Source organism: Bemisia tabaci, chromosome 3, assembly GCF_918797505.1.
Source record: "Bemisia tabaci chromosome 3, PGI_BMITA_v3".
Taxonomy (NCBI): Eukaryota; Metazoa; Arthropoda; class Insecta; order Hemiptera; family Aleyrodidae; genus Bemisia; species Bemisia tabaci.
Window position 1 is genome coordinate 50779512 of NC_092795.1, and position 23179 is coordinate 50802690.

Consider the following 23179-nt stretch of genomic DNA (forward strand, 5'->3'; position numbering starts at 1 on the left):
CACGTTTCGCTAGCAATCAATAAAAATTAAACCTCTAACAATCGCACTAGTTCTGTGAATTCTAATGCATGTACTGGTTTTCAATCTGCGTTCTTTTAGTTTCCTTAATATTCCTTACATTGAGATAATTAGACTACACATTTTGCAATCAGAAACTACTATACTTTTAGCTCACCCATAAAAAACTTGTCTGCATCTTGAAACTCATGACTTACGTTTTTTGTGAAATGAGCCGAAAAATATAGTTCCTTCTATTGCAAAATGTAGTCCAATTTATTTTTCTTTTCTTCAGATAACAGAGCTACGACTATTCAATATGTTTTGTGCAGTGCATACCAAAGTAAATCTTTAACTTTTTCAAAGTGCAAGTCCATGGCTTTTTGAAAAATCTGCTAACTTGATCATTAGAGCGATGTATGAATACCTGATAGTTGTATGTGTGTTGTGTGTATGTTGTGATATGTTGTATGTAATATGTAGCAAAAAAAAAAAGGAGAAATATTCTTGAAAAAATTTCAAAAAAGAGACCCAGACAAGTTACACCATAACGTTATTGAAATTAGTCCGAAACCAAAACTGCATGATGATTAATTTTTGAGTGTATCGTGGTCGAAAGCACAAGTTTGAAATAGTGTGCCCCGAAAAAAAGAAAGAAAAAAAGTAATATTTTCATTTCGTTATCTCATTTTATTTAAACGACGTTGGGATAGCGGGTGGATACATTAAATGTGATGGTATCAAATTGACTTGGCAACATCAAACAGGATCAGGATCAAGATCAAATCCATCGGAGCGCAACATGGCGCTTCATTTCCCTGACTCAAGCATAACTCGAGTCGCGCTATGACAATTTGTGCGGGAGAGTTATATGCTGATGCTGATTGAAAACTGAGGGATTTTCTGAAGTACCCTGGTAAAAATTGGCGATAAGAGCTGAGTTTCAAAATACCATAGGAATTCTTATAGCTGGCTAAAGAAGGCTACAGAAAATCATACAGCTGGCTGTAGAATGCGGAGAAAATCATACGGCCGGGCTATACGAAGCGATAAAAAATTATGCATCCGGGCTATAGTTCCTATCGCCGGGCTTTACACTTTATCGCCTGGCTGTTGCTTTTTCGCCATCGATTATAATAGGCTATAAGAAATTGTGTAGAAATTCGTGTGCTTTGGAAATCATTAAGTTTGATACGGAACCACCTTAATATTTACAAAACACACATTATATTTTCCTTTAATACATATCTTTTTTCATAAATTAAAATGAGAACAATCCATACAGGATGTGCAAACATTTCAAAATCATGAGTTGAATAACACTGACTCCGCCAGATTAAATATTAGAGCCCAACACAAAGCGGAGCGGCGACGCACTGGCGCCTACAAACCTAACAGGGATACTTCACGCATTGCGCAACGCGTGAAGTATCCCTGTTAGGTTTGTAGGCGCCAAAGCGCGTTTCGCGCTAGCTGCCCGCCTGCGCCGCGCCGCAGCGTGCCACGGCGCTTGAAGCAACTATGTCACACTAGAGGTATTGCACAGTATCATACGAAACTGAAGGCGCTCTAATATATTAGGAATGGCAGGCATCCATCAAAAGTACGGAGCTTTCCTCGCAAAATAAATCAAGATATACGGCCCAAAAAGAGAGCAGTAGTCCAAAAACTCACTAAGTCCAAAACTCTACTTATTGCTAACCGCAGCAATTTTCGATAATGCATTTGTCTTTGGCGCATTTACCCAATAAAATGCATGAACCCTAAACCTAGGAGAAAGTAGCTTCCCTGAGAACTCACACGTGAAAAAAGTCGACGCATTTTTAAATTTCATACCTGTTAATTATAGAGGAAGTATTGCGAGATAATGGAAATAAGTATGATATTATAAGTAGTAGGCAAGCCAAGATATTCACATTGGATCCGATAGAGTTAGATTTTTTTTTTTTTTTTTTTTTTTTTTTTTTTTTTTTTTTTACATCCTTGAGTGTGTTTTTAACTTGTTAACCTTCCTTTCCCTCTCCATATACCCACATGTATCGCCGGATGAATGTCTAAAGTCCTTTAAAATTTTGGAAAAGGCAAGTATTTCATTTTCATTCTCTAGTTTCTTGTTTTCAACGGTTTCAAAATAAAGACAAACATAAAAAATACTGAAATACGCTATTCTCACCAAATGCTAAAGCACAAGACACAAGTATGGACTGCTCAGTGAAAGAATGGTGACAGGGATTTCACAAAAAATGAAGGTGTGCCTAAGGCCAACTTCCAAAAAGACCATGGGGGGATAAAGTGCTGTGGCGGCTAGGTGTCGCAGAGCGCCAGAAAGCGATGTGGAAACACATATCGCGTATGTGTGCATCATCACAATTAGGTTGATAGTTTAGTTAAGTACCAAAACTATTCCAAAGAGCTATGATAACACTATTTATATACAAATTTGGCGATTCCTCGATGCTTCGATGCAGGCACACAGGAAGAAAATTTGCATGTAAAATGTAAGGCTCAACTTACCTTTTTTTTGGGTTACTGTTTCTTGTAGGTCTCAAATACGAGGGTCACAAACATCCAGTCGGTAAAATCAATGCATATCGAGCTTCGCACATAAAAATTCATAAGTATTATACTTTTTTTAAAAGTAGTGATAAGGTAGAGAAAACACTGTTAAAGATTGCGGAAAATTACGAACAACCGGTCAATAGTGCCACACTGCAACTCAAGAAAAATAATTTCGCACTGAGGGTGACAATGATCATTGGTAAAAAGAAGAATTACGATTTGCGAAGCAATACGGCAGACATCGAGACGTAAGGAGGGGAAGGACGGTGCCGGTGCAGTGGTAGGAGTCGATTCCTGCGTTGTCGAATGTATTTAACCTCAGTCTGTCTCCTGATTAGGCGTTCTACTTCTCAGGAAAAGAGTAGAGCACCAATGCAGAGGGATCATTGCCACGTCTGTGCCGACTCTCTGATTGGTTCATCATCGTAGGATTTTTGAATACCAACGTAAACAGACTCGATCAAGAGAAGTTTGATTTAGGTAGGAAGAGAATGAATGATACCCACAGAAATAGTTTAATATTCGGCGAAAATATCCATTAGAGTTTATTCAAAACTCTAGAAAGATCTGGAAATTAGATCATCCTTATCACGTTTGGAACCTCCCTGGGAAAAGTTTGAAAAATAAGGAGTCTAAGGGCGATTTTGAGTTACTTTAACCGAAAAGTTGATCAAAGTACAATTTCAAAGATAAACGATAACCATATTTTTTCACTTATCCAGCGAAATCTTTCACATTTTTTGGAGGGAGCCAACGTTCCCGGCTCCCTCTAATTCCTCCCATGGCTCATTTGACACAGCTTCGAATGCAGATTTCCTGAAAATGGTATCAAGATCTGCGCATCTTAGTTCCATTAACGAGAATGCTAAGGGCACGCCCCCTGACCGCTCCACGGTCCAACCTTCCCCTCCCAAGCACTTCGCGCCACAGGAGTCAATGTGTCATGTCTTACGCATTACTTCTTTGATTTATATTATAGAGTAAGATATGTTGAATATCGAAGATTTTGAAGGCGCTTTGACTGGACGTTTTTCATTTTCAAGTGGCAATGGCAGTGGCAATGCAAACTGTTGCGCCCCAAATGGTTACCCAAGACGAAACGTAATCGAGATCTGAGGCGAAGTCAGCAGTGATGATCTTGTACTTACCCTGCCTAAAATCCACTTCGGCCGGAGGAAGTTCACGTGACTGAACATCAGGGTTGCCGCCTTGCCAAAATAACCGGTAGCGGCGTATTGTAAAAGTGGGACTGATTGGGAGGAGATATGTAGATTTATGTTGGAAATATTTAATGAATAACTATGATAATAATGTCTATTGCTTGAAAATAAATTGATTAACTAGTTTATTTTTTGACCAGGGCAGTTTTAAATTTTATCTCTATCTTTCAAAGTCATCACTCTATTCGTAGTATAGAAGAAGTTGGTTTCGAATGCTTTTTTTGACTGTTATTTATTCATACTCGGATTTTATTAAGTTTTGATGTCTTAGTGTTCTACTTCGCAAATTCGTTACCATAACCTGTTGGTCAATAAACAGAATTTCAAAATTAAAATAATTATTGGACGATTTGTCTAATTGTTAGTAGATACATGAATTATAAGTTTCAACTCTCATGGAGATGTTAAAGATTACAGCGTTATTTTCTAAAATATGGACATCATCTTCATAATTCAGTTGTGTCTTGTTATTCACAGTTCCTGATTTACTCTCGTTGCGTCTATCAGCTCTGAAATTTATTTTCCAAAATGGAATCATGATTATATGTTTTTGGAGGCTGCTGTGATAATGTGAATGCTTTCATTTGTTAAAGAATAAACTTGCGAAAAAAACACAAAATATTTTTTTGAGACGAACAGGTGCTCGAGGAAACCGCCTTAAATTATCGCTACCTCATCAAAAACATTCCTGTTTTTTTTTACACTTACATTTTGATAAGTCATATCGGCCGCAGCAAAATTTCAACAAAAAATTTATTTTTTACATGAGAAAGCAACGGTTGTATAGGTTCTTTTGAAACTTTTGAGGCAATTAAGTAATGCCATGTCATAGATAAAATTTCTTGAAATTTTGAAAATACTCTACACAGTACCGTTCTCTTGTAGAAAAATGGCATGATTTCGCAGAATTTCCGATGATATTAGGCTATCGCTCATGTAATTTGGCTCCATTACAGTCCAAATATGGAGTCTATTACTAGGAAATTGACGCAACTTAAAAATGTCTAGCAAAAATGATATATAAGAAAATAGATCAAATCCGAATGGCTCCCTAAATTTTTTATCGATGGGCCTCTAGGCAAGATATAGATTAAAACACTGTGCAACCTGTTTTCTCTTCAAAGTTTCTCCTGGTAAACAAATCACACGGCGAAAAGTCTAGCAATCGCATCCTCTAACCAAGACTATAAATATTTATATCGGTTAAATGACAACAGTACGAATCACGTTTTTATGTATAATCTTAGTGCCATTTGATCTGTGTTAAAAATACCTGTTACTGACTCGTTTAAGAATTAATGAAAAAAATTAAATACTACTATTAATTATTTTTGACTCTAATTTTAATTTTTGGTATGTCTTGGCTTTGTTTCCCCGCGAAATGGTGTGGACCCAGCACCATTTCTCCACCTTGTTTAAGAATTAATATACAGACTTTCAAACGTAGAAATCGTTTTCTACGTAAGACTTTAAAGAGAGTATATATGATATATTTTCGTCTAATTTGAACCTTGTCATATGGCCGATTCATTTTGCAGATTGCTCTCAAGCTCATCAACCGCTTGTCTTGCCGTCCGCCTAAAGTGCACCACGTTTCTCACTAAATGGAAAATTACTCTGCACCGATTCCAAAAACACATGCATCAAATTAGAGAGCACAATTGAGGCACCTACTTCTCAATGACGATGCTGTCGAGAATCCACGCTGTCATCGGCATCATTGCCACCGTAATTAGTCCTCGCACTCTATTTGATCGGGGCTCTAACCAGGATGTCGGTACATCGCGAAATATGAAATTAATTCCAGTTCTCTCTTCAAAAAAACGCGGAATCTATGAAATTTCCGGTGTACCGGCAACTCTGTGATCGACTGCTGTGTTTTGATTGCATCGTCTCCTGAGGTGCTCTCATCAATGACTGGGAGGCAATGGAGTCTCGTCGCGATATTGGGTAATTTGCTGCATACAATTACATCATAAAATATGCAACGGCCACCTTACCCTTCAATCAATCGATATCAGAGCCAAAAATCAGGTGTCAATGATTTTGGAACGAGTCAAAGGTGCAATTCAAGGGCTAAGGAACAATACTACCAGCGGTTGATTATTGAAATGATAACTCAAGGCCTATAGGAGGCAAAGAGGACATATAGGAGTATGAGCGATCCATTCGTCTCAAATGCGGAAATTCGGCTATGGACTCAGTAGCAGTCCCTATGATACTGAGAGTCAGGACAACACCGCCTCATGAGCACAACGGATAAGTTACAGAAATTGAACGTTTTTTGACTTTGATGGCCCATTCTGGAATTCCATCCTCCGTTACTTCTCTCACTCGTATTGTTCCGTGCCAAACCTGTAATTCTGGTCCATTCCAGATTATAATCTTCTGCACCAGCGGGTGAATTAATGAAATCTTATATACCCAGTTTGTGACATTGAAGGCTATAGACAAAGAAGACATAAGGAGTATGGAGCGATCCTATTCGTTGATATGCGGTTGGTTCCTATGGACTCAGGGAGAAAATGATGGACTATAACTATAGGGTCTCTCGTGGGTTGCCATTAGTTAGTCTATTACCTACCACCTTTGTCCATTGCAACCACCCGCATCCACCAATAGGATACCTCCATATCCCTTTTGTCTTTTTGTCTATTGCTTTGTCTATCAATTTCAACTTTATCTACTAATTAGGTATCTACTTTAAAGTCTTTAAGGATTATTTGCATGCAAGGCAATATGCAGAATTTTTCAGCAAGTTGCGGATTGTATGCCAGAAATGTACATCAGCCCCTCAAAAATTTTGACGACAGATTAAGCGCTACCCGGCAATGCTGTATAGCACAGTGCTACCGCAACCACCACCGCTGTTGCGCGAGCTGCCATTCTGTCAACTTGTGGTTTTGTTATATCACTTTTCCAATCCTTCATCACAACATCAACGCTTTTCCTTAGAGGTAATAGATTTTTATTTTCTGTGACGCCATCAATGATGGTGATGGGATAGCGGAAAAGTTGTCAAGCGGAGGTGACTCTCGCAAGTTGGCAACCCTGGTTTTCCTCTATTTAACATCATTATAAATGATCGATTTTTTGTGGGGCAGTATGCTTCACCTAGAATCAATTGATATCGATTAATTTACCATTTATGCCTGTGGAAAAGTATCGATTATCAGAGTTTAACGTATCGATTTTTTACCATAGCTTCAAGTGACTAAAATATCGATCATCGATTATCCAACCCTCACCACTGCGAGTCGTGTTTTCGATGTATCGATTGATTTTCCATTTAAACCTATGAAAAAAGATCGATTGTGCAGGTGTACCTCATGATAATCAATTCATTAACATAGTTTTAAATGGGAAAATATTGATAGCCGATGATTTACACTTCACCACTGTTGATATTGATTATTCTACATGCGCTTTCATGGGCAAAGCCCAATGCTGCCAATTTTTAAGAATCGCCTTTGATGTCAAGAGATGTCTCTTCTTTTGCACATTAAAAATATGAAAAGAAGAAGGAACAAGATGAAAGATAAAAACTAAAGGATACACGGCCACCTGAAAAAATGTCCTCTTGGACTCGATTGCATTTCTATTTTCTCCGTTAAGTATTTTCAGCAAATCAAAAGTATCTGAATCAAAAGGAGCTGTCTCTTTTGTAACATGAGCCCTGAGACCCATGAAAATACATGCATGGCAGGGTCCATGTCGCCGTGGAGATAGTTATTTTTGATTTCCGTGATTTTTTTATATTTTTGAATGAGTCTAATTGAACCACCCTTTAACACGGCACCTGTCAAGTGCCTTACCCCTATGCCTCCTGAAATGATAAAAGTCGAAAAAAAGCGAGATATTTAATTTTACCTCTTGTTTCTTTGGAAGTTCGTTTAAAATCATCGATTGGAAAGTGGACCAACGCATAAAACATTCTGAAACATGCGAAACATTATTTTTCTATGGGATGAGATGTGTGGTCGGAGAGGTCCCAATCATTTGAATCACTGCCTTCTGTTAGCCACGTTCATAGTGAATTTTATTTATTTTTTTAATTTTTTTTTTTTTTTAATTCTAATTATTCGTTTCCACAGTATAGAGCTATTGAGTGTATACATTTTGGAAGTGCGTTTTAAACGAGGAAAATATTACAGTGAAGGATATCATTCATCAAAGGTGATTTATTTATCATTTTAATTAATAACAAGGTTATCATGCTGTATTTACAGTTTACTCTATTAGTCATATCTCACAGTCAATATACGCCAATTGCATACATTTTACAAGGACTAGATTTTTAAACATTGGTTAAGGACTTTGGCTCTAAATGGCAAATAAATAAAAGAAAACAAGGACAAAGTAAACAAATAACGAATAAATATCGAACAAAAAACAGAAAATCTGCAAATAAAGCAGGTGGAATGACTAGCTAATGAATAAGGAGTATCGCGTTTCAAATGTTACGGTATCATCAAGTAAGTCAAACTAAATAAGTAAGCAAGTAAGTAAGTCAAATAATTAATCAAATAAGTGCATATGAGTACTTAAAATGCTTTGGACAAAAAAATTCACTGTAAATAAGCACCCTTTTATTACAGATAAAACTGGAAGTTTTCTCCTTGTTTGGAGCCGTGTTTGTAATTTTTTTCTCCTTGTTGTTCTTTTCATTTTTCTTTAAATTTCAATTTTCACATGTGACTGAAAGCCCATTGTTTCCGACTCGTTCAAAAAGCTTTTGTAGGACTATGCTAGGAGCAAGTCTACAAAAACTCCTTCAAAATGAAACGATGCCTCCGAGATCTAACGATGCGTTATATATGTTGCCTATCTTGCAGGCACTCATTTACTATATTCGATCTGCCGAACAGTCCATCTGAATGACGATCGGAGTGAGGTGAAGTGAGCCTCTATATTTCTGATATTAAAGTATCACATTTAGTCATACTTTTAACTTTGCCCTCTTCATCTTAAAGAAGAAAAAAATGAATTACACGATGATGCTTTTGTCCGATGAAAAACGGGAGTAGAAAAGTCCAATAGAACTAAATCCACTGACCGGTTGATAATGGATATGTGCGCTAAACAAATTAATATGAGCTTGTTTTTACATAAGAAAACTGCCAAATTTTACAAAACCACTTTACGCTAACATTATGAGATCCAGAGATAGTACTATCTTGAAGAAGAAATAAAAAGTTTAGTTCCTCAAAGAATGTTCAATTCGTGCAGCTTCGTAATAACAATATATACATAGTAGCAAATAAAAATTATGTAGAAGTGATGACTTGCTCTTATAATCATTTCAAAACTCTCTGATGCTTGTCGATTACGTCAGATACAAAATTTGGATGCAGGCTGTTAGGTAATATTGACAACTCGCAAAAGCTTCGTCCTTTCGCAATTTGCGAGAATTTGAAACTAATGTTATGCGTGCGCAAAAATTCATACACAGTTTAAACTCTCAGATGATTTCAAGTATTTGGAAATCAATTCAATTCAGAATAAAGATGTTTGTGATAAAACATTAATTTCCATACACACGCGTATAAAAAAAAATTGTTGTGGCAAATTTTATTCTACCTCTACAAAAATTAGTTTTTGACCACAAATAATATGGAAATGAACTGATATTCTTTTTCCACCCACTTGATTCAGTTTTGACACTATTGACAGATAAGCAGATCCATTATTCCTCTCGTGAAACTAGATCCTGCCATAAAAATCGTGTAGAGAAACTTAATCTTATTGCAATGGGGATCACTAAGGACTGAGCGGTCAGTTATAAGATTTTTCCATGGTGTACATGTCACCTAGAAGTCTCTGTATGGGAATATCACCGATGGTTTCTTTGAAAAATAGTTGCTCCACTGTGCATTGTCGTATGGAGCGTAGAGAGGGCAACATCAAAAGGAGCCGGCCAAATCTTGTTGGCTGACGGGAGTAGCGACCTCTGACATAATCCCCGAGAATGCACTGCGCCTGATCTTGAAGCATCTCTACCGGTTGCGCGTCTACCAGACCTGGTGTCTCTGTGCGAATGAAAATATAGAAATATTAATTATATTATTGAAAAAGCTGAAATAATCAAAGAGATGCTACAAACTAAGTGAATTCAAGAAGAGCAAGATTATTTAAACTCCAAAAAAACTGTAAGGAGTAAAGGGAACAAGAAAATTGTATTCGCCCAATTTCTGGATTTAGGAGTAACGTCTCCACTTTTAGTCAATTTTTTAATGTATAGGAATTATATACAAGGAGGGAAAATAGTGCGGGGTCCACACTATTTTCCGGAGGAAAACAAGGCCAAAAAGCTCAAAAATTTCAATTCGAGTCAAAAAACTTTCCGCTCCAATGAGTATCAGTACAAGACTGAGAGGGAGAGTGTTCAGCTCAGGCAGATGCATTGGAATATTGGTCACGTCGAGAGATCTATATAACGTTGTGGGTCTTTTTAGATCCCTCGGCGAATACTGAATTCAGATCAAAAAATTCTGCGCACATTTTATCCAGATTTTCGGAGGATAGAAAAAGATGAACTAATACGTCCTGAAGATGGAAGCAGTTGAAATTTGACTGGAGAGGGTTGTAGGGAGTACACTTGTGGTGTTGGCATTGAATGAGGATAAGAGGGATTAGCTGTGCAAAATATGTAAGGAAGAGGTAAAACGAGAAAAACTCCATCAAACTGTGAATAATTCCTAAAATTATAGAGCCAGAGCCTAAAACGTGGAGGTTTGAACTTCGATTGTCTCTTAATGAGCAAAAAAAAAAACTAATTTTCCGTTTATACTTGAGATGGATAAAACCACTTGCATGGTAAATAGTTTTTACCTGGAGTGAAAAGAATAACAGCCTTGATACAGCCACATTCACTTCCATCGGGTGATAGCTGCCGAAATCTGGCTAAAATTTCTTGGATAGCTTTTATTTCATTATTCACCACTTTGTCATCCTTAGGCAGTCTCTCACGGGCTTTCTCGGAGTTAAAAAGTGGTGACAGGTCCCACGGAATCGACCACTGTGCTAGATGCAGTAAGAATAGTTCCTTCCAAGATTCTTGTAGAAGAAGTAACTGAAACAGGAACCAAAAATAGGAAAATATTGAAATATAATAGTGAGATCATTATTATGTCAAAGAAGTATATTAGTTTGGATAAAAATTATAAACAGCGGATCACGGAGGAATAGTTTCGATCAAAATTTGTGTACTTGAGACTCAAAGCGGTCGCCACAAAATAGTCTTAAAAAGTATTCTTTGGCCTTGTTTTGGAGTTTCAAAGGATAATGGAATATATCTAGATAGAGGATTTGAGATAATGTATACGAAGTCAGAGGCGGATCAGGCAAGTTCACAACACTCTTTTTCCTCCATATAAACCAGTGTTGAATAATCGATTCATGTCGTATCACCAGGCCTTCCTGAGAATCGATACATTTCCATCGGCTTAATAGGAGAAAAAACAATATGTTGCTAACGTTCTGGATCTGCGATATGAAGGAGGCACTAAGATTGGTAATTGTTTTTTTTTTTTTTTTGACAGCTGTCAACTTCAATGGGATAGTTGCCTGAATCTGTTTTATCCGAAAACCCTGAAAAAGAAATGTTTTTGCTCTTTTCAACCGCTGCTTTGAAGGATTTAAGTGAAAGGAAAAAAACACAATGTTTTTAGGATTGAAAGTAAAATTTAATGCACTTGATTATAGTGTTATCTCACCTGATCCCGTTTGGACAAAGTCTGAAAGGGGGCTAAACATCTCACCCAACGTACAGCCATGAATAAGAGTCTAGCTGTGGTCTCCTGAAATCAAATAAATGTATGATTAAAATTTTTAATATTAGAATTTTTCCTTCAAATGATAAGGTAGGCAAAAACAGCCACTCTAGAGCCACAATAGTTGCATTTATATCATAAGAGCTGCTGAAAGAGCCAAAGTTGACGATCTGTGATGGGCCCTCTACTTCTGTAAAGTAATTCGTTGACTATATACGCAGTTAAAATAATTTTTAGCCGATTGGGTGTTAACACAATGGGCATGCAAGACCGCGCAAACTGCGCTCTATGACGCAACACCACTACACAAGTCATCGTTCCCCCGTCGTAACTAAATTTTAATGTTGCCAAATTGTCCCTATCTTAAATTGCATCTTTACAAAGAGAATCTTGGTATTTTATAACTGAAAATTTCCCTGATATTTCTTCTGCTCTCATGCACAAACCAGAAAAATTTTGGATGGAAATTGCACAGGTCCTTCTTTGTAAAAAAAATCAACTGTTTGAGTCAATTGTGCAATCTTGGGATGAAGTTATACGTCCCTCTGTCCGGGAAACGACAAAATGATGGAATTCGTATTTTTGTCATTTCTTTCAATGATAATCGTTTAACTTATAAATTCCAGACTTTCTGTCGTTTTGATTCATTTCTGTCATGAAATTCTCAAAAGAAAGTAAGTCGCGAGGTGCTTCAATTCATAACTAGTCTAGAGGCCCATTTGGACGCATTTATGTTAAAAGGAACTATGTGCAAGTGGAAAGATGGGGTGTGCTCATGGAAGCTGGATGAGAAACAATGTAATAAACGTGAAAATAGTTCCTTTTGAGAAAATGGAAAAGTGGGATTTTCAATTAAATCAAACAAAACTGAGCGCGCTAACTCGTGAGCCGTGGGGCATGTGACGAGAGCCTTGTGGACAGGGCTCATAAGTTAAAGAACGCCTTCCCGATCGTCGTTTCTCGTCGTTGCCGCTGACGTCACTGGTGCTTTATATTTCCCATTCATTCTTATGGCCCAGCCACTAACGAGTGCACCCTAAGTTCCCACTTGCTTATAGTTCCATTTAGCATAAATTTATTCTAAAGTCTCTACATTTTAAAACGGAAAAATCCCAAGCTTTCATTCATAATAAGAGTCGTAGGAGAATTCATAATAAGTATTGTATTAGAAGAAAGTTGCTAAGATCTGAATCTTTATACGGCTTTTTCCTTCAATACGGCGGTAGATATGACAGAAACTTCACTGAAACCAAAAAATACAAAACAAGCCGAAGAAAGCTAGAATATTTAAGTAATATTCAGACGCCATTTTATTTGAGTGAGCAGCCTCGATTGGTTTGATCGCGAGCCAATAGGGCGGGGATCATAACATACATAAGAGCGACTGGTAAAAGTCCCGAAGTCAACGCCCCCCTCCGTGCTCGTGGAGCTGATTAGCAGTCCCTCCAGGGACCCCCCTCACCCCTCCTCCCTCCCGACGTGCGACAGCGGCGCGCGTCGAACCCTCGATTGTGCAGACGCGAGAATGAGCTTCGCGTCTCCGCCCCAAATTCCCCACCACCAGTAAAGTTAACCACTGGTGCTCTCCAGCGCTCCCGCATTTTAATTTCGCCCATGCCTTTCTAGCGCAGGAGCAGTGGCGTGACGTGCTTCGCGATTTGGACCGCGTTAAGCAGAAGACAACCAAGCCACATCAGCTATTGTCAAATTTGATGCGCCAGTTGACCTGGTAACAGAATCGTTTTTTGATGCTTGATTTTTGCAGAGTAGTTAAAAATAATAAGATCTGTTCAAACAGCACCTTTCTACGTTCAATAGAAACCAAGATGTCACCTTTTGAAAATTCGAGTTTTTGACGTCAGCTACCGATTGTGCATATAACATGGTATGTACTACCGCGGTGGATGACGTCATAAATCCGCGTTCGAGGCGTTCATAAATTGTTCAAGGCGCGATATCACGATTAACATTCAGCGTAGGAAGTTGCTGTCTGGACAGATCTTATTATTTTTAGCTAATCTACAAGAATCAAGCATCAAAACACGATTTTGTGACCAGCGCAGCTGACCTATTGGCCAATTCAATTTTTTACACAAAAACGGTTGTGAGGGCTTTTGTGCAAATTTCAGTGAATTTTTTGCATAGTGCGAAGCAAATTCCTTAAACATTTCAACAAAAATCCGCACAAACGTTCTCTCGTAGAAAATTACATTGTTCCGTTGAATTTGGCAATAGCTAATGTAGCTTTGTTTCTCTCTGTTAAACGTGGTCCATTTATAGATTGATCTGCCATTTACAACTATGGAAAAGGATTGATAAACAGAGAGTTCGCAACGAGCATCTTAATAATCGATTATTTAACATAGCTGCAAATGGAGCGATATCGATAGCCGATCATTCAATCCTCACCACTGCGCAGGAGTGGTTCCGTTCATGAAATACGTGACACTTAAGGAAGGAGAGCGAGAGTGAGAGAGTCTGAGCCTTCGTTATGGCCTGGTTACACGCTCAAATTTCCGTCAAATTCCGATCAAAATGATAATCAAGATGACGGTCAAGAGTTATCTATAGATTGATGAGTAAAATTAATTAAAACAGCGTGTTGATTGAAATAAGCAAGAAATAAGCACGGTTGTGTGGAAATCAGATGAAGGATGAGCCCCACAGTTCCATCATCTACCATCAAATTTTTGCAGGCCGCAGAAATTTGATGGTAGATGGTGCGCACCAGTCACCATTTGATCGGAAATTGATGGGAATTTGAGCGTGTAACCAGCACATTACGGGTGCGTCACAGGAGGAAAGGGGGAGAATTCTCGCCGGCACAAGCAAAGCGAGCGATTATTCGTACATTTTAGACGAAAAATATCGACGCAAGGTGGCAATTTTTCATCCAAAAATGTATCATAAAACGCGAATTTAACAAAAGAGCACAATTCGTCGTTTAGCGGACGAAGTAACGTAGGTAACTTCATTTCAGGCTTGCAAAATTGACTTCAACGATTAAATATTTTACGAAAAATATTCCTTAAAAAGCACTTATCTTTTTCCAAGTTTTTCTGATTTTTGCATGAAATAGGAGTAATAATAAATACAATTTTCAGTTAAAAATTTCCAAGGTTCTCCTGGTGTAAGTACAATTTGCGAGAAAAAAATTTGGCAACATTGAAATTTAGTTACGTTCTCTCGTGGGAGGAACGACGAATTGAGCGCTACGCCATTTTCATTTCTTCTATGCCTGCCTGTGTCAAGGGTGCGTTACAAGGAGAGGGAGGAAGAATCTACGGATTCGTTACAAAACGATGAAATCGGGCATATTTTCGAATATTTAGGATTAAAATTCGATGCGAGGTGGCAATCAGTATTACAGCATGCGTGGGAGTCTCCACTTGAAGCTTCCTCAATGTGACAAGAAATGTGTTCAGCAATTTGAAAATCGGTTTGGCTGTTTGAACTAAATTATGATGATAAATTTTGGTTGTACCATTCTGCACATCATCGTGTCAAAAATCATTAAAAAATCACGGAAAATTTTACACATTTCTACAGCTTATTCAAAAATTCAAGGAAAAAAATAGGAAATAAAAAATCAAAGAATCGACGAATTCTAGTTTTAGCTGCTCAGTAACCTATCTAAGTTTGACGATCTTCAATAATGCAAGATGAACATACTATATTTGCATTAATTTTGCCATTTTGCTGCGTAAGAGGACCATACCCGCTTCTAATGAAATACTTATCCAAGTATGTTTAAATACGCGAACTTCCCTTCAGTGCTACTTTGCTTTTTCTAATTTTCTACCCTCCGCATTTTTAAAGGAAAACATGGCGCTCGAATAATGTCCTCCAAGAAAAACCTTCCTCATAACAGGTACTCCCATAGCCTATAAAAAAATACTGCGGGCGAAGCTTTGTTCAAAAGAGGACTTTGAATTGGCCTCTTTTAATCTACGGACTGTTTGCTTCTTGCCATAAGGTGTAATTACGTGCTCTGAAATGACATCTCGCGTTATAAATTGGTTTGCCTCCCTCGCCTCTTGTCCTTCATCCCTCGGTCCCTCTTTTCTCCCAACTTCCCGCCCCGTCTCCCAACCTCCCGGCGCAAAGAGGTTTCATGGACCATTTAATGCGCTTCCGCACCGCGTAAATCCTCAGAAGTTCGCTTTGACAAGAGCTTTTTACGGTTCACCTTTAATTTCACAAAAAGTTTCACCGCCGCTCCTCGCCGGGCCCGTCTAAGTGCTCAGAATGCCTTATTCTACCTCGGTTACGAAATGTCTTTCTTTCATCATTAGTTGAGTCGCATCCTAAAGGGCAAAAGTTCCAATCTTATCGGGGTGAAAAGGTGTATCTCTGTGGCTGTACATTCCTGGAGAGCATCAACCATTTCCCGCATATTATTGGGTTCTTTTAAATTATTACAAGTTTAACTATCTATTTTTTCATGTGTAAAAATGGATACTATGCTAGCAATTGGAAAAATTAAAAGACAAAAAAGAAAGTGAGCTTTTACAGTCCCCATTTCTAAACTTATTTTTACGAATACTGAGAAATACGAATAATAAAAGAATTGAGGCCCTGCTTCCTTCACAATTCAAAACTGTGACAACGATCGCGAATAATAAAGCAACAGTAATGCTCTTCAGTCATGATGTAATTTCAGGAAAAAACTCTCGTCGTTGAAAGAGGTTTTTAAAACTAGCTTTGCTTAACCATGCCGTATAACTGTAACGAGGCACAGAAAAAAAACCGCCCTCCGATAATAAAACCCTTAAATAAAGAAAGAAGTTATGTTAAGAAAGGTGCCACAAATCAAATTTTAAGAGACATTATTAAAAATCGATTGCTTCGACAGATTTTCATATTTTTATTCGAAAAAATAAACTGATTTTCTGCATACCATCTGTAATAAAACCTCGGGCACATGAGTAGGTTCGTAGAGATTGAGCAATAGTATTATTAACATGTTTTAAATTTTGAGGGTGCGCCCCTCTTTCACAAAACCGCTCAGTACTCCTATGTTTAGCAGCATGACAGTCATCGCTCAATGGCTGAAATTTCGCATATTCGAGTTATTTTCATCCAGATTTGTATCAAATCTATTCGAATAGTTCAGACAAATCCGACATTATTCGATGGTCGATGAGCCTCGTTGTTGAATTCTGCGCGTGTCGCGCAAAATTTTGGCATCGGGCCGATGACTTCCTTATTTAAGTCACATTCATAGAGTATATAGAGTCGTAATGTAAGTGGGAGAGCTGGCGCCACTTTTATAGGCATTTTCTAAGTCCCGAATTTCGAGACTCCTGCGTGACGCCGGGTCCCTTTTCCAATACATAATCGATTGTTTGCGATACACAGGGACCCGGCCATCCGATGTAAACAAACAAGATAGGAATAACCACATATTCCACACCGCCATTTTGGATCGAACATGTATCGAAAAAGTGACATGAGCTCGGAACTCGTCGAGTAGAACATGGCGCCAGCTCTTCCATTTACTTTACGACTCTATGTATTCTATGGTCACATTCAGCGTGTGATTCCGGCTTGATTTCAAGACGAAATATTCAACACGTTGTTAAGCATTCACTTAGTAGATGGGCCAACAGTTGAATATGAGAGTCCCAAATGTAAAAGCTTCCACCATTGCCAAGATACCAACAAAGGGTCTCCCTTTGTCTCTGTTCACAATCGACGTGGCAAGTGTGTTGGAGAAGGGGTGAGTTCGAGAGGGATGATGGGGATATACTGACCTGCAAAACTTCCCAGCTGGGCGAGAGGGCTAGAGGAAGACCCGGGCTCGGGGAGGTGCTCGTAATTTGCGTCGTGCCCAGCCTCTCCGACACGTCACTCAGTTTGTTATTCCAGATTAGCTCCTGTAATCAAATACCCACTTAAGCATTCAAAAATAAATTGCAACCACTCGCCCCGAACGTATGCTTCCTCCTGTTTTCGCCCGACCACCGCCTCGATAATGGGTTATGAGTTTATTTTAGTTGTTTTTTCATCTCGTTCAACAGTGCTTCGTGGGATCTCGACCACCCGATCGGCCATCCCTCTTTTTAAAAAGCTATTGCGAGTGTTTAAATACTGCATGAGTTTGAATAAAAAGCTGCGAGCTTTTACGACCGTTTGTTTAATTTTCTTATTGAGTATACATATCGACGGTATAAGTCGGCAATCACATAACTAGGTTTGCAACGTCGTAGACTCCTTTATAAAAACTGTCATACTTCCTGTCATACTTTATTTTTTAAACGAAAAACTACTCAACGGCAACTCTTTAAAACCGCCGTGATTTTTCTTCTCTGTGCGAAGAAAATTCTGCATAAATTTCAAAGAATGATGTCAATTTGTTCTCTTTTAAAATAATAATATAGAGGCGGAGATTTTCAGACACCGAAACGAGTTATGTGACTGCCGACTTACACCGTCGATATACTGACTTTAGTAATCACTGTTCCATAGAGATTTCTATCGGAGGAGGCTTTTGGAACCTTTGAAATTGCGGATATTTCGAAAATATATGTAGTTTTTGTATTTTTAGTGAACACTAAATAAATGCATACACAATTTTGAAAATGATAACATACTGACTCAAATAATCACTGTTCCATGGAGATTTCTATCGACTAAAGCTTTTGGAACCATATCGACATTGCAGCTTTTTAGGACATAATTTTTGTATTTTTGATAAACGCAAAATAAATACACGCATAAACAATTGTGAACATGATAACATCGATTGCCAGAAAGCAAAACTACGCGTATCTCTGTTTGCGACATTACAGACTTCCTGTCGTGCTATTTTTGTCTTATTTGAAACAAGTCAACGTAGTTTTTTTTTTAAAAAAGCTTCTTAATTTTCCTCGTAAATTTGGCTTGTTTTGAAAAATATAAATCAAGAGCGGGAATTTTGAAACATCGCATTCATATAACTAGCGCAATTGACTCATCAAAATAACCCTGACCCGATAAAATCAGGCAATTGTCATATGAATGGTCTCTAGTTTATTTGTACACTTATTAATAAAAGACTCATTTCCTTCATTCAGTTTGATTAAATACACAAACTGCTCTATATTTGTGTAACGACCACGTGTGAATGCAATAAGTGAGGAGTGATACACTTTGCTATCGTAAGCGTAAAGATGTAAGGCGCTCTGCTTTTTCAATGGCTAGATTTGGATACAACTATTCGTGTTCTTAGGATGTCCATGTTGCATACACAAAAATTGCAGGCGCTCTGATTTTCTGAAGCACAACGTCTGCGTCTGGCTGCGGTTGTTAATTCTCAAGAGTTTTCTACGTTGCATTTACCATCGTCTTTACCATGCGGAGTTTGGATGAGCCGTGTTGCATCACGGCAATGTTGTCAAATAATGCGAATTTTCCACCAAAAATTTCCACGAAACTAGGCGTTTGGATAGATCTTATTAATTTTTACTAATGGACCATTAGACAAGACACGAATTTAAGTATTCTGGTACGTGATTTATATGCAAAATTTCACGTAGAACACGATAATCGCATCGAAAATTATTGAAATCAACTCCTAACTAAGATATTAACGTTTTGATTTTCCATTGGTCACGGGAAATTTGCATTGTCCGATCACAAGAAACGCAATACTGCGCCTCACAACGGCTTTGGCAGGCTCCTTGATCGAGCATTGTTCCTTTCTCGCACCCTTTATTGCTCAAAGCGGAAACAATTTGCTATAGCTGAACAGCTGAAGCGTCAAGATTGAGGGTGCTATATTTTCCTATCGCAGAGACTGTCGTGGTGACACTCGCGTAGACCATTGCGTTTTTATGAACGGGAGGTTTGAATTCACGCGTCAAGAAACATTAAATATCCTGATTAGGCGTTAATAGCAGTAATATTTGTTGTGCAATCCAAATCGTGCTCTACGTTAAGAAACATGTATTAGAATGCTTAACTTCAGAACTTATAAGCTTGAACCATCAAAACACGATTCTATGACCGGCGAAACTGCCACGTTCCATTTGCGCTCATCAAGAGATATGAACTAATTTTACACGCTTAGGCCCGGCTCCTTACCCCTGTCTGCGGGCTGATTGTTGAAATTGATAGACAAAACGTTAGACAAAGAAGATACATGGAGTGTAGAGCGATCCTATCGGTTAAAATCGTTGGTTCTTAAAGACTAAGGGAGAAAATTATGGACTAACCAAAATTAGCTAACTAAAATAGTGAGAAAAGTAGGGGCTCTCGTCGGTTGCCGATAGTAGGACCGAGTTCATCAGAATGGAACCAACCCACATAAAGTTTAAACTGAGAAAAACAGGTTTGAAGTTTCATTCCTCCATGAAACTCAATGTAGAATATAAACTTTAACCTCTCTTTCCGAGGCTAATTTTTTTTTCGACTTTGAGTTTTTGGCAGGAGAAAATATACGACTAGGGGAACTCAAAAACATTCTTAACTCATTTTATTCGAAAATGTGGGTTGGTTCCTTTCTGATAAACTCGGCCCATTTAGTCTATTATCTACCGTATTTATCCATTGCAAGCACCCGCTTCCACCAATAGGATCCCTCTACAGCCCTTTTGTCTTCTTTGTCTATAGCTTTGTCTATCAATTTCAATAATCAACGCCCGCTGAAGGAATTCCTCGCTCGGCGCAATCCATGCAACCAGCAACCACCACCCGCTTCCACCAATAGGCAATAGGACCCCTCTTTATCCTTTTGTCTTTTTTGTCTATCAATTTTAATAATCAACGCCCGCTGGCGGAATTCCTTGCTCGGCGAGATCCATCGCAATCCCCCACTTCCACCAATAAGATCCCTCTATATCCCTTTTGTCTTCTTTGTCTATAGCTTTGTCTATCAATTTCAAGAATCAACCCGCTGAAGGAATTCCTTACTCGGCGCAATCCATTGCACCCACCCGCTTCCACCAATAGGATCCCTCTATATCCCTTTTGACTTCTTTATCTATAGCTTTGTCTATCAATTTCAACCATCAACCCGCTGAAGGAATTCCTTACTTGCCACAATCCATTGCACCCACCCGCTTCCATCAACAGGATCCCTCTTTATCCTTTTGTCTATAGCTTTGTCTATCAATTTCAAGAATCAGCCCGCTGAAGGAATTCCTCGCTCGGCGCAAAGCAAAGGGTTCGAAGGACGGCTACCGCGGTGGGAGATTATTCAAGGAAGAACGCCCACCGCCCGGCTAATTCATTCTGTAACCCGGAGAGGATCATAGATTTGCAGATGTAAACAGAGGGAGAATTTGTTATGTAAGATGAGTCAATACGGCCGTTTCGATCTTTTGATGAATGATCGGGCGCGAGGCTTCGGACCGGAGACCGGAGAGGGTCCGCATGAGAATCCCGGCAGCTGCTCCGCTCTTGTCCGGGTCCATTCTATAGACACAGATTATGGCCCAGTCATTCTTTTGACTCAATTTTTCTAGCTTAACAACTCCCTCTCACTTCTTGTATCCTTCCTCGCCCCCTCGCTCGCGCTCCGGCCTATCTTCGGCTTGATTTGCTACCTCTCTCGCGAGTTCATTACTCGGATACCCCTCCCCTCTCACTCTTAACTGAATCATCATTCTCGGCCGGCGTGATATTTTCATTACCCGCGAGGAGTTGCCTAAGAAGCATTGCCTCTACACGAGCGACTTCGAAATCCGATGTTTGTTCATGTAACACTAGCCGAAATTCATAGGAGACGAGGAAAGGATGTCTTGGTATTTATTTTATCGCGAAACTAATTGCTCCAGCTCACTTCACGAGTGATTATGGGGCTTCCAGGACTTTATGTCCACCTACCTTTCGTCCATTAAATAAATGTCCACCGCTATTAATGTCCACTAAACGTTAAGTCCACATGATTTAATGTCCAACAATGAATATGTCCAAAATTGTCCAAATTGTTGACATGTTATGTCCACATTTTTTTCTTCTCATTTAAATGACAGGAACCACCTCAACAATAAATGCATACTACGACTACCTTCATTCTTAAAAACATTTCATTCATGAATCAAGTCATGAAAAACAACAGACTCTAAGAGCAGATAAAAACATATGTTCATGTGTACACTGTACGGATATGATAAGATGAAAACCAAAGCGGGAGCCTAGGAAACGCTCCAATGCCAAATTAAACATTTTTCAGTAACAGATGCAGTCAAAATTGAAAGTCCTCTTAAACTAGTTATTTCGTGCGCCTTCAATCTTGTAGGATACTGTGCAACGCCTCTGACGCGAAATAGTTGCTTAAAGCGTTGCGGCGCGGCAGGTAACCAGCGTGACATGCGCATAGGCGCCTACAAACCTAACGGGATACTTCACGCGTTGCGCAATGCGTGAAGTATCCCGTTAGGTTTGTAGGCGCCAGTGCGCGTTCTGCACTGCTATCACGCCGCTTCGCTCTGTGTTAGGCTCTAATATTTAAACTCGCGGAGTCAGCGTTTTTCAACTCATGATTTTGAAATGTTTGCACTCTCTGCATTGATTATTCCCTTTTAAACTGATGAAAAAGAAATATGTCCTACTGGAAAATATAACGTGTTTTTTGTAAAAAATAATAGTGGTTCCGTGTCAAATTTAATGATTTTCAAAGCATTCAAATTTATTTTTTTATGTTTTGGGCTTGTACTGTGCTGCAGCGTGGTAGCGTGGTGTAAGCGCAACCCAACGCTCAAAATTGGACGTATTTGACTCAAGGAGGTCGATGTACAAATAAGTTAAAAACGAAAAATTGCGTGCTTCTTAGTTTTTTTCCTCTTTTATTAATTTTTGTACAGTTTCTTTCATCACAACTACGGCTCATTGAGATTCATATCGATGCCATTGCTTTGAAAAGGTTTTACAAATATTTACCACGTTTTAAAAATGTAAATGTTTTTAAAATGAAGCAATCGATTTCATTAGAAAAAAAATAATGTACATTTAAGGCATATTTTATATCTGAAATTTCAAGGACAGGAATGAAACCAAGTATTTACCGAAGACAATTTGAAAAGATGAATCAAAAGAAGAAATTAACATTTCATTTAAAATATGAGTTACGATAACAGCACCTCATTCTCTCTTAATTTTCTCATTTTGATATTGTTAATATAGTTTTACACACGGACTAAAATATGACGCTTGAATTTGATTTTAGTGGACTTTACATTTGTGGACTTAACTTAGTGGACGTTTAAGTAATGGACTTAACAATAGTGTGGGCTTCAGAACTGTGGACGTAAAAATTGTGGACGAAAAGTCTGTGGACGTAAAAAAAGTGGACGTAAAGTCCGTGTACCATTATGGGATTTTCCAGAGCGGATGGTGAGAGTTTCGGATTTTTGGTATCCTTTGGACATCTCGTTTGCAACAAAAATTAAGGAAATCGGCCCGGCGTTTCCTCAGAATTAAATATCACAAGATTTCGACCCTTACAGTTTTATTTATATAAATAGAAGATATAATTCATGATCTCCTGCTGAGGCGAATGTTGCCAGATTTTTAGATATATTTTCTTTAAATAATACTTCTAAGACGTGAGAGAAAAGGTCCAAAGTTAATGTTTTCTGTAAACGGGATGTCAAACTCTTTCCAATTATTATGCGGCTCTGGTTTTTTTCTCCATGGCTCATTGGT

At 38.5% G+C, this 23179-nt stretch overlaps 1 protein-coding gene across 1 annotated transcript in view; it reads right to left on the reverse strand.

The window, feature by feature from the left end:
• Positions 1-7934: 7934 nt before the first annotated feature.
• dsf (nuclear receptor dissatisfaction) overlaps positions 7935-23179 on the reverse strand; it is a gene marked incomplete in the record, with an annotated part of 36488 nt that continues 21243 nt past the window's right edge. Inside the window, 4 exon segments of the mRNA XM_072298506.1 lie at positions 7935-9805; positions 10608-10848; positions 11492-11575; positions 17305-17427. Of these exon segments, the coding sequence (XP_072154607.1) occupies positions 9552-9805; positions 10608-10848; positions 11492-11575; positions 17305-17427 (702 nt within the window).